Below are 12774 nucleotides of genomic sequence, written 5' to 3' on the forward strand. Positions count from 1 at the left end.
TTTCTTGGGCAACGTGCCTTGTCAGAGATTGATTGTCTAGACATTAGTAGCCATTCTTTTATAGTGAACTAGGGTCATTTTGACCCCCCTCCCTTCTGCTTGCTTGCTGCTCTGCCAACCTGGAGAGTCCCGTGGGAAATACCAACGTGCCCATTGCATTGTCTCGCTAACTGCCCAGTCCAGCTTCTGTACCTGCTTGCTTGCAGCTGCGTCAATCCGGATATGGTTTTTGCCTTTAAATATCCTAAAATGCTCAGGCTTGGAGCTGTTCCTTGCAGAGACAGTTATGGGTCCTGTGGGGAGCAGTTGGCGGCTAAATAAAGACTCTTCAATTTGGACAAAACTGGGACTTGGTGTGTTTTCTGAGCGACCTGCCCCACAAACAGGAGGAGGTACCAGGGATTAAACTCAGGGGCACTTGACCACTGATGCACATCCCCAGCCCTATTTTGTAGGATCTCACTGAGTTGCTTGGTGTCTCACTTTTGCTGAGGCTGGCTTCGAGCTTGTGATTTTCCTGCCTCAGCCTCCCAAGCTACTGGGATTACAGACATGCACCACTGTGCTGGGCTAAAATAAAATATCTTGATTAAAAAATAGACAAAGAACTCAAGCAGACAATGTTCTAAAGAAGGTATAGAACTGGCCAACAAATACAGGACACAATGTTCAACATCACTAATTGTTAAGGAAATGCAAATCAAAATCCCAGTGAGATACCGCCTCTCACCTGCTTCCAACTTTTGACAGTTATGAATAATTCTTCTGTAAATATGCATGTAGAAATTTTTAGGTGGACATCTATTTTCAGTTCTCCTGGGTGTACACCCATGAGTAGAATTGCTGGGTCACATGGTAACTTGATGTATCACCCTTTGAAAAACTGCCAAACTATTTCCCCAAGTGGCTTTGCCATCTTGCAGTCCCACCAGCAGCTTGTGAGGGTTCCAGGTCTTCCACATCCTCACCAGGGGCTTGTTATTATTTAACTTTTCAGTTGTAGCCATCTCAGTGGCTGCAATACTATCTCATTGTAGATTTTTGTTTTGTTTTCTTCTATTTATTTGTGTGTGTGTGTGTGTGTGTGTGTGTTGCTGGGGATTGAACCTGGGGCCTTGTGCATGCTAGACAAGCGCTCTACCACTGGGAATTATGTCCCTGAGCCTTTTTATTTTTATTTTGAGGATATGCTAACTAAGTTGTCCAGGTTGACCTTGAACTTGTGATCCTCCTTCCTCAGCCTCCTGTGTAGCTGGGATGATAGGCTTTAATTTGCATTTCCTCGAGGACTAATGACGGTAAGCAACTTTTCCCAGGCTGATTGGCTATTTGTGTATCTTCTTTGGAGAAATATTTATTCAAATCCTCTGGGATTTAAAGATTACTCTTGTTTAGCCGAGATACCTTTTTATGTATTCTTAATACAGAATAACATCTCTAATAGGCTCAAATCAGCAACTATTTTTGGAAGACTGCTCTCAGGCTCCTGGACTCTCACTTTGTGCCACACAATTTTGCAGACAGCCTGAAGTGTATCTCGGAGCTGTGAATTAGCCCTCAGAGGCCCCCACGTCCCCTCCTGGCTCCCCTGGCATTCATCTCTTCAACAATCACCCACACCTCCACCCCATCTCCAGTTCTGCTTCGGAGGGACTTGTCCTCAGAAAGACCTTGGGGTGGCGGAGGAGCTAAAGGGAGGCCAGTGCTGCTGGGAGTCAGGAAGCTCCAGACTGGGGTGGGGCCAACGCCTGGGCAGGGCCCCACAGACGGCTTCGAGGCGCACAGTGGGGGTGGGCTTTTTTTTTTTTTTTTTTAATGTGGAGGGCTAGGGGATGCCCTTGGGCAGTATGAACAGGGACTGACATTCGAACAGACCCCTGTGGTTTCTGTGTGGAGAAGGGGTGGAGGGGGATGCTTGTGGCTCCTGGTAGAGCTGTCTGGAGGAGACTGGATGCAGGCTGGAATGAGGAAGGGGAAGTTGGGGGGGGGTGCAACAGCAGATCAGAGAGATGTGGACGTGGTATTGATCCTTTCAGAGTCAGAAAACGCAAAAGCCAAAACTTTTTTATCCTGGGTACCCGGCTGGATGCTCAAGGCACAGGGAGGGAGGCAGGTTGGGAGGGTGGATGTTGGGAGTTGCAATTTGGGAGACAGAAGCTTACCTATCTCCCAATTGCTATTCTAAAGGAGGTGGGAGCTTGTGTGAGATTTATTTAAAGTAATAACCATTCTTTGTGGGGAAGCATCTGTTGCAGGCGAGAACAGGTGCAGGGGCCACGTGACTGATAAAAGATAAAGAAAGGAATGTATATTCAGAAAAAAAATTTCCATAAAACACGAGCCCCATAGCCTCCTGATGACACCCAGGGTCTCTGGACACAGGGTAATTAGCTGTCCAGCGGCCTGCGGTCAGAAGAACCAGAGCTCACACCCCTGCCTGTGGCTGGAATGTTCTCTCTCCTTGGCCGCCCTGGCTCTATTTTGAAAGGCTCTTTCATGGTAATTTTTCCCTTTTATTTTCATAGTGAACTTGGGCAATGGGGAGGTTCAAGGACAGGCTGTGGGTTTTCTATCCCGGGTACCTGGCTGGATGCTCAAGGCAAGAGAGGGAAGTAGGCTGGGAGGGTGGATGGGGAGATCCCTGGGCACAGTGTCGCCAGATTGACGCCCTGGGCTGGTCAACCCACCCACTGAGGAAATAAAAACAAACCATTTTCCCTGCCCTCTTCCATAGCCACCCAGCCCAGAATACTCCTGTGTCTGAAACACGGGTGCTCCCACATACCAAGCCCTCTCCAGTGGATGCCAACGGAGTGTCTTATGATTCCCTTCAGCTGGACCCTGTCCACCTGGGGTTAGAGTGACGTCCACAGGTTGAGGGCTTCATCCTGTAAGACTGCTCCCGCTCAGGGGCCAGTCACGGGCCCTGGTGGTGACCTGTGTTTCTGACCAACCAGCTGCAAATCAGGGTTCCCACCTCTTCCCCCTCCTTGGATTCAATTATTAACAGGTACTGGGCTGCTATCGGGGATATTGCAAAGGATATGGGCTAACAGGCGGATGGCAGAGATGAGTAGGGCAAGGTGGGTGTGGAGGACACAGGGCTCCCAGGCCTGCCAGCATCTCCACAGGGGCAGCCATCAGAAGCTCTCCAGGGAAGCCGGGTCCTGCTTGATCAGTCACTGACCGTGGATGATCAGCTCAACCCAGCCCCTTCCCCTGGGACTCGGGGCTTGGGGCTGAAAGTTCCCACCCTCTAACCATGCCTCAGACTATCTGCCCCTATCCTGAGGCTGCCTAGGGGTCCCCAGCCGCCAACCATCTCATTAGCATAAAGATACTCATCTCACTCTGAGGATGCCGAGGGTCTTAGGAGCCCTGAGCCAGGCAGGAACCCAGGACAGAGACCAAATATAAACTTCTTACTCTATCACGATATCACACGCCCATTTCATAGATGGGGCAAGTGAGGCCTGAGAAAGTTCACCTCCCAAGATTCCTCTACCAAGCCCCACGTGGCAGGGACGGGACCCCAGTCAGACACGTACCCTGAAGGGGTTCTTGGGCTCCGGCCTCCCAGAGCTATTTTTCATCTGGGAGAGGGTGGGGTTTGGGGCCAGATGTGTTTGTCCTGGGCTGGAAGCCAGTTCACAGCCCCTGGAGAACAGAGCAGCTCTGTTTAATGAGGGCAGACTGTGCCTTGACCCCAGCCAGCTGTCCCGACTGGGTCGACAGCGGGTAACTCGCGGGCACCGGGGTGTGGGCGCCTAGCTCAGAGGAGGGCTCAGCACTGATCAGAAAGAGGTGTGGTTCCCCCTCTCAGCCCCTTTCCTACCCGTGTGACCTTCGGCCAGTCACACCCCGCTCCAGGCTCTAGTCTTCTCAGCTGTAAAGTGGGAACGACCCAGAGAAGGACTCCACGCTCCTTGGAGTAGAGGGAAACGTCAAATGAGGGGACTTCATAAACTGTAGAGTGCCTAGACTTCTGTCTGGTTCATCCCACCTCTGTCCCACGTCACTGTCACGGCCCAGCAGACTTTCAAGCCTTTGCTCTTCACAAGGCCACCCCCTCCCCTGGAAAGGAAAGTGGCCTGGGCGGGGCTCAGGGGTCCAGACCTTACCACCCTGACCCAGCAGCTTCTCAAACCCATCAGACAGAAGGGGAAAACCGAGGACCACCATCTCCTCCGAGGCTGTTAAGCTTGGGTTCAAGGGAGGGCTCTCTGCTCCCAAGATGAGAGTGACCCTTAGCCATCTGAGGCTTAGGCCATTGGGGGGACTGACCACCAGGGAGGGGGAGCAGCCTCCTGGGGCCTGGAGGGTAGAAGTGGCCCTGAGACCCCTGGCTCCCAGGCTGCCCCCTGCTTGCTGACCCCCCGGGTTCCCATCCCAGGGTATTTCAGGCATGTCTCCTCTTCCCACCAGACGGGCTGCGAACTTTGCCGAAAAGTCCCCTGGGAGGACACTGTGGCCTCCGTTTCTGCAAAGCAGCCTCTCGGGAGCCGAGGTTTTGCTGACTCAGAGCTGCCTGGTCAATCCCGGGGGAACTCCCCATGGGTGGGGACCCTGTCTGCTGTGTCCCCCAGTGAGAAGGTTTGAACCAAAGCTCCTTTGACCTTGGAGAGACACTGGGGACTCAGGAAATGAACTCACGCGATTCGAGGAGGGAAACACTCCCTGGGAGTCAGTAGAGGCCTTTAGTGGGGCCTCGGGAGAGACTTCCTCCTTGAGTTTCCAGGTAATGAAAGCAGAGGCTGTGGGGTTGGTGCCAAAGGGGAGCACTAACACCCTCCAACGAGCAGGGGTTGTACCTGGGCCTCTTTCTAAGGGAGTTCTGGATGCTACCTTGGTCAAGTCTCCGAGGCCTCATTGTGTTCATTGTACAGCCAGGAAGCCAAGGCTCAGTGAGTGTCTTGGGATGGAAACCCTTGATCAAGTCTGAGGGCTTGGCGGGTAGGGGGCATCCTGGGAGCCAGGGATCTCACTTCTACCCTGGTTGCTCCCCTTCCCTGGTGGTCAGTCCCCGCCAAGGTCTAAGTCTCAGATGGTTAAGGATCACTCTCACCACCTGACCAAGGACACACAGCATGTGAGTGGTAGAGCCTCGGTGAGAAATTGGCCAGTCCAGAGCCTCTGCCACTAACCACTGTGCAACACTGCCTCATGTGCAGCAGAAGGCCCGGACGCAAGCACTGCCCAGAGGACTAAGCCCAGCCCTCCCAGGGCCCCTGGGCATGGGGCATTGGCTAGGCATGGTAGGATGGCAGAGGGGACAAATCCATGACCACTGAGAGCCAGCAATCAGCCCGAGGGTGGTCCAGGGCTTCAGGGTCTTCAGCTCTGTCCCTTACTGTGACATGGGCAAGATACCTCCAAGTCACCCTGAATCTCAGTTTCCACCTCAGGAAATGGCGAAATGAGTACCAGCTTCACAGAAGTGTTGCAAAACATGCCACCAGCCCTGGAAATCTTTTTAAAGGCATGAAGCTAGGGCTATTATTATTATTATTATCCATTATTTTAAAACATTGTTATTCATTCACATTTCATTTCTGCATCCCATTCTCCCCAGGAACTACTGTGAGTAGAAAGGTTTGGGGGGGATAGTTCTTTTTGGAGACGGGGTGGGGGGATGAACAAGGTGAACTTGAGGACCCCTGTAGCCCTCCTCAGCTCTAGCAGCAGCTGCAGTCTCTCAGAAGTCAGTTTCCATCCCTGCACCCCAGGCTCCCTTGCTCCCTGCCCGTGGTCCCCGCTGGCTGGCTGGATGCTGTTGCTACGGCAACGGTGTTTTAAGCATCTTGGACTCCCCCTCCGAGGCATCAGGCATGGATGGGCTAATCGAATGCCTCATGCATCCTCGGGCCGTTCTGGATGCAACGTGAGGGGATGGGATGCAAGAATCAGAGCTGGCTGGGGGTGTGGGGCTGGGCCTGAGTGCCCCCCCAGCCCCCTGCTTCAGTTTAACTGAATACCCTAGTGTTTGTGTGATCCAGCCCCCTCCCCAGTACAACCAGGTTGAGAGGAGGGGCCTTTAAGAAGTGACCAGATTACAAGGGCTCTGTCCTCCTGGAGAGATTAGGGTCCAAGTGGCTCCTTACAGCAGAGGGGTGAGTTCAGCCCCTTCCCCTACGCTGGTATGCTCTCACTGGGTGATGTCCTCTGCCATGGAGGTGGCCCTCCATCTTGGACTCGCAGTCTCCAGAACAATAGCAAATCGACTTCTATTGTTTATGAGTTTCCATCTTGCGGTCCTCTCTGACAGCAGCACAGCACACTCTAAGCTCCTCCACCTTCACTGAGTGACCGGGGAGTCAGAGGGGCAGACTGCAGCCACCCCTCCAGCCACCCCTGGCCCCGAGAGTCTGATTTTAGTTGCTGGGGGCGCCATCTCCTAGGAAACTGCCTTTTGATCGCCTCCACTCACAGTTCTGAAGCAGGCAGGCTCCAGACCGCACCTGGAGAACCTTGAGTCTAATAGAAGATTCCTGAAGCCACCTGGGGCCTTCTGTGGGTGATTCTCTTTGCCGAGAGGACTCCTGAGAGCCCCCCTGCTCCAGGCTACCTCTCCCCACTTCCACAGTCTCACTGGGGGAGGAGGATGTGTGCTCCCCCCTCTTCCTGGGGTCAGGAAAATCCAGTTAGGCTGCCAGAAGGCCATTCTGATCATGCAGTCTGATTCAGAGAGGAGGGGCTCACCCTCTGCCTAGCGATGCTCGGAGGAGGCACAAGGGGGCGCTACTCTGGCCCTGGGAAGGCTGTGCCACGGGCCACGGGCTCTACCTTCCGTTAGACAGACCTCTTCCCCTGACACCCCCACCTGGTGGCTGGGTGAGGATGGTGCTCCCTTCTCTCCCCCAACCACAGCGCCCATTCGCCCTGACCCCCTCCCACAGCACCTAATGCCACCAGGCAGGAGAGACTGTGCAGAAAGAGGCGGAAAGCAGGAGACGTTGCGTCTGGGACTTGGTGGGGGGAGATCTATCTAAGGACTGAGGTGAGGGTTCTCTCTGGAATGCAAGGACCGGGTTCTGTGGGGTTCCCTGAATTTGAGCAGGTGGCCCAGCCCTCGGGGGAGCCAGGAGACGGAGTGGGAAGCAGCTCTTCCCTTGCGGCACAGCTGCTCGGGCGCCTGAAGCCAGCATGGCCTGCAGTCCACCCGAGCCAGTGCCTGGGAGTCGAGGGACACATACCTACCCCCTGTCCTCTAGGGGGTGGCTCTGGGGCATGTTTGAGTGTCCCCGAGAGGTCCCAGCAGCACACTGAACTCCGGTGGCCCCCCTGGGGATTTGCTTGGCGATCCGCCTTTGTGGGCCTCCCTACTGCCCCCAGCGGTGCCTGGGATCACTCGCACAGCCCAGTTCTCGTCTCAGGGAGACCCAGACAGCGGGCCACTCGGGCTCTCCCCACAGGGAGATCCGTGATCTCCAGGTGGCCATTTGAGCTCCTACCCCTGAGGCCTTGGGAGGGTCTCCACCAACAGGCCTTCCCGCTGACAGCCAGAGTCTGGGGCCAATCGGTGCTTTATTGGGTCTGGACCGGGCTCCGGGGCTCGCTGTGCCGCCCACGTGTTTGCACCAGGACTTCCTGGGTGCTGGGAGCCAGGCCGCGTCCTCATCTTCCCGCCACAGGCAATGCGGGAAATCAGTGCTCCACAGCACATCTCGATGGGGTTCACCAGGGCTCCCCGCTCCTCCTCCCCCGGCCACCCCCGGGGGACTCCGGGCTAGAGAGACGCCGGCGGGCTTGTGTGGGGTGAGTCCTCCAGGGATGTCTGTGAGTCCGTCCCCTCTGAGGAAAAGCTGCCTCCAGTGGGGCAGGGGGCCCGGCTCTGCCTGGGGGACCGCTGCCAGGAGAAGAGGGTGGCCAGAAAACTCTCCGGGGCCGGCTCAGGGGGCTCGCGGGGACCTTTGTCCTCGTTGGCCTCTACAGCTCGGCCAGCCTCCTGGGGTGGAGGACCTGGCTGGGGACTTCTGGGCTGCTTCCCTCTGGTAACCCGAGGGGGCCAGGAGGACTTGGGCAAGTGCTGTGCCCCCAGAGAGCTGTGTAGGGGCAGGTCCCCCCTCCCCTTGGAAGCGACTTCGCCATTCAGACCAGGGCCCTTGGAGGCTGTCCCTCTTAGCTCTGGGTGTGACAGGCAGGGGACCAGCGCCTTCTTCAGGAGGCCCTGGATCTCCTTGTGCCTTGCCTGGGCCTCTTCCCACGGGCCCTGGCCCAGGCCTGCCTGGCTCAGGGAGGCCACCTGCAGCCCCATGGCCGTGAGCCTCTCCGCCGAGAACTCGGACGCCAGTCGCTGTAGGTAGCGTTGGAGGCGGCGCTGGTCCGCAGGGCTGGCCCTCTGGGCCTTGCCCAGCCCGAGCTGGGTTACCAGGTCCTGACAGTCCATGTGGAACCAGGTCATCTGCGGGCAAGGGAGGGATGGAGACCGCATGAGGACAGGAGGGCGGACCTCTCTGAGCCGGGGGCTCTAGGCTGAGCGTTGCTGGATTGGATTAATCAGTCCAGCGAATGCTAGGGCTTGCCCAGCTTGGAGGCCATTTTCCCCATGGACGATCACAACGATGGTTTCCCTTCCCCCTTTGCTCCCGAGCCATGCCCACTGCTACCTGGAAGCAGCCTCTAGCGCCCCGGGGCTCTTCAGACACCTTTTTTATTTTGGTACCAATGATTGGTACAGGTGTTTAGCCACTGAGCTACGGCCCCAGCCCTTTTAATTTTTATTTATTTACTTGTTCATTTTTTGAGACAGGGTCTCAGTAAGTTGCTCAGGGTCTAAGTTGCTGAGGCTGGCCTCGAACTTGCAATCCTCCTGCCTCAGCCTCCTGAGTCCCTGGGATTACAGGCGTGCGCCACCATGCCTGGCTCCTCAGCCGCCCTCTAATAGACCTATGGGGCCAGCAGCACTGACTTCTCTTTAGGGCTCATCTTCTCCTGTAAAGTGGGGGCTGAGCCAGACAGCCACGAAGTCTTAGGAGCTGAAGATGTGGCTCCTCGGGGTGGATGGACTCCTGCAGGTGGTGCTGAGGGAGGAGTCTGGCTACTGTGTTTGAGTGCCGACTGTTTGCCAGGCTCTCTGGGTCTCTTGGAGGATCACACTGAATTGGACCAGCAACCCATTTTGCAGAGAGGGAAACTGAGGCCCTTGAGCAGTAAAATGACTTGCCCCGAGTCACCGAGCCAGCAGGGAGGAGCTGGGGTTCCACCTCCCATCCTCCTGCCTCCCAGAGCATCCTCCAAGCAGCTCGCTGGGCAGAAACAGACTGACCGAGCCCGGGTGGATGGTCAGGCCCCAGGGGCCTCCCCCCAGCTGGGTGCCTGCCCCCCGTCGCTCTTCCGCCTGTCCTGGATTCCACCACAAAACGTCTGCAGGCTGCAAAGGAGCCTCCCGTCCCCAGCAGCTCATGAGGAACCTAATCTCTCTCTCCATTAACCCGGAGCCCGTCAGCCAGCCTCCGGGCTGCAGGGCCAGGAGGCGTTTCTCCACTGAGACCATCTTTCCCCAGATTAAGGGAACTTGTCTTCAGATAAATGGCTTCATTTTTGTGGCAGCCCATGGAGCTTAATATGGTCAGGAAAGGGCTGCATAAATCTCCCTTAGCGCCACATCGTGTCATTACCACTCAGTGCCAAGGCTGCCCAGGGCACACGATGCCCCACCTGGGTCCAGTGGCATGGGGCTGTCCTGTCTGTCCGGGACTCCACATTCCCGCCAACCTGGACAGACATGGACAGGGATTCAGAGACCATCTTGCCTGATCCCTTGCTGCACAGATGAAAATTCAGACCAGAGAGGGGCAGTGCCTGGCCAAGAACACACAGTGGGAGTCAGTGGAGGCAGGACTCCAATTTTGGCCTGCCACCACCCGGGGTGCCGTTCCTAGAGCCACGAGCCGGTTTCTCACAGTCTTCCCCAATCCGCCCTCCTCTCTGGCCTCCTCACTCATCTGCCTCGGCCAGCCTTCCACGCCAGCGGGCTGCTTGGACCTGGTCCCAAAGAGAGCTCACTGCCCAGGGGAGCTGTGGGTGGTGGCGAGCGAGTGGTGAGCAGCAGGATTGTTTCCACAGTGAGTCCTTGAGGACATAAAGCAGGTGGCAGGAGAGAAAGGGGTTTGGTTGTGCGTGTCAGGACAGGCCTCAGAAAGAAGCGCCCATGGGTGCTGAGAGAGGAAGAACCAAGAGGAGCCAAGTCCCAGGAAGAGGTTTCCAGCAGCCAAGATGGCACGTGCAAAGGCCCAGGAGCTGGAGCAAGTTTGGTTGATCCAGGGGAGGCCCCTGGGCTGAAATCAGTGAGCAAGGAAAGAAGCTTCCAGATGCTGGTGGCATTCAGGACACGACTCCTAATGATGATGACAATCGTGATGCTAACAATAGTTCCAGACCCCAGCAGTCCTGTGCAGGGATCACTTAGGTTTGATCTCATTCTTCCACTACCCAGCAAGGTGGGCATAGGGCTAGATGGTCTGGGTTTGAATCTCAGCTCTGCCCCTCTCCCAGCTGTGTGGCCCTGGGTGGGTTACTCCAGCTGTCTGGTTCGTCATGGGTAAAATGGGTGTAATGCTAGTATTGGGTCCGTGCGACAATAAAACAAGATGTGAAATGACTAGCACAGAGCCTGACACATACAGGCTACATAAGCATCAACCACCACCACCTCCATCATCACCACCATCATCATCATCACCACCACCATCAGCATCACCACCATCATCATGACCACCACCATCATCACCACCATCATCACCACCACCACCATCACCACCACCATCATCACCACCACCATCATCACCACCACCATCACCACCATCATCACCACCACCATCATCACCACCACCATCACCACCATCATCACCACCACCATCATCACCACCACCATCATCACCACCACCATCATCATCACCACCATCACCACCATCATCACCACCACCATCACCACCATCATCACCACCACCACCATCATCACCACCATCATCACCACCACCATCATCATCACCACCATCGTCACCACCACCATCATCACCACCATCGTCACCACCACCATCATCACCACCACCATCATCATCACCACCATCGTCACCACCACCATCATCACCACCACCATCATCACCACCATCACCACCACCATCATCATCACCACCATCATCACCACCACCATCATCATCACCACCATCATCACCACCACCATCATCATCACCACCATCAGCATCACCATCATCATCACCACCACCATCAGCATCACCACCATCATCATGACCACCACCATCATCACCACCATCATCACCACCACCACCATCACCACCACCATCATCACCACCACCATCATCACCACCACCATCACCACCATCATCACCACCACCATCATCACCACCACCATCATCACCACCACCATCATCACCACCACCATCATCACCACCACCATCATCATCACCACCATCACCACCATCATCACCACCACCATCACCACCATCATCACCACCACCACCATCATCACCACCATCATCACCACCACCATCATCATCACCACCATCGTCACCACCACCATCATCACCACCATCGTCACCACCACCATCATCACCACCACCATCATCATCACCACCATCGTCACCACCACCATCACCACCACCACCATCATCACCACCATCATCACCACCACCATCATCATCACCACCATCATCACCACCACCATCATCATCACCACCATCATCACCACCACCATCATCATCACCACCATCAGCATCACCATCATCATCACCACCACCATCAGCATCACCACCATCATCATGACCACCTCCATCATCACCACCATCATCATCATCACCACCACCATCAGCATCACCACCATCATCATGACCACCACCATCATCACCACCATCATCACCACCACCACCATCATCACCACCATCATCATCATCACCATCATCATCACCACCATCGTCACCACCACCATCATCACCACCACCATCATCACCACCATCATCACCACCACCATCATCATCACCACCATCATCACCACCACCACCATCATCACCACCATCATCACCACCACCATCATCATCACCACCATCGTCACCACCACCATCATCACCACCATCATCACCACCACCATCATCATCACCACCATCGTCACCACCACCATCATCACCACCACCATCATCACCACCATCACCACCACCATCATCATCACCACCATCATCACCACCACCATCATCATCACCACCATCATCACCACCACCATCATCATCACCACCATCAGCATCACCATCATCATCACCACCACCATCAGCATCACCACCATCATCATGACCACCACCATCATCACCACCATCATCACCACCACCACCATCACCACCACCATCATCACCACCACCATCATCACCACCACCATCACCACCATCATCACCACCACCATCATCACCACCACCATCATCACCACCACCATCATCACCACCACCATCATCACCACCACCATCATCATCACCACCATCACCACCATCATCACCACCACCATCACCACCATCATCACCACCACCACCATCATCACCACCATCATCACCACCACCATCATCATCACCACCATCGTCACCACCACCATCATCACCACCATCGTCACCACCACCATCATCACCACCACCATCATCATCACCACCATCGTCACCACCACCATCACCACCACCACCATCATCACCACCATCATCACCACCACCATCATCATCACCACCATCATCACCACCACCATCATCATCACCACCATCATCACCACCACCATCATCATCACCA

At 55.4% G+C, this 12774-nt stretch overlaps 1 protein-coding gene across 1 annotated transcript in view; it reads right to left on the reverse strand.

Annotated features, from left to right (window-relative positions):
* Positions 1 to 7526: 7526 nt before the first annotated feature.
* Positions 7527 to 12774, reverse strand: part of Kiaa1755 (KIAA1755 ortholog) — a 39627-nt gene continuing 34379 nt past the window's right edge. The window contains exon 14 of the mRNA XM_076849083.1: positions 7527 to 8401. Coding sequence (XP_076705198.1) covers positions 7727 to 8401 — 675 coding nt within the window. The 3' untranslated portion in view covers positions 7527 to 7726. The remainder of the gene's footprint in view (positions 8402 to 12774) is intronic.

The sequence above is a fragment of the Callospermophilus lateralis genome, chromosome 3 (assembly GCF_048772815.1).
Source record: "Callospermophilus lateralis isolate mCalLat2 chromosome 3, mCalLat2.hap1, whole genome shotgun sequence".
NCBI lineage: Eukaryota > Metazoa > Chordata > Mammalia > Rodentia > Sciuridae > Callospermophilus > Callospermophilus lateralis.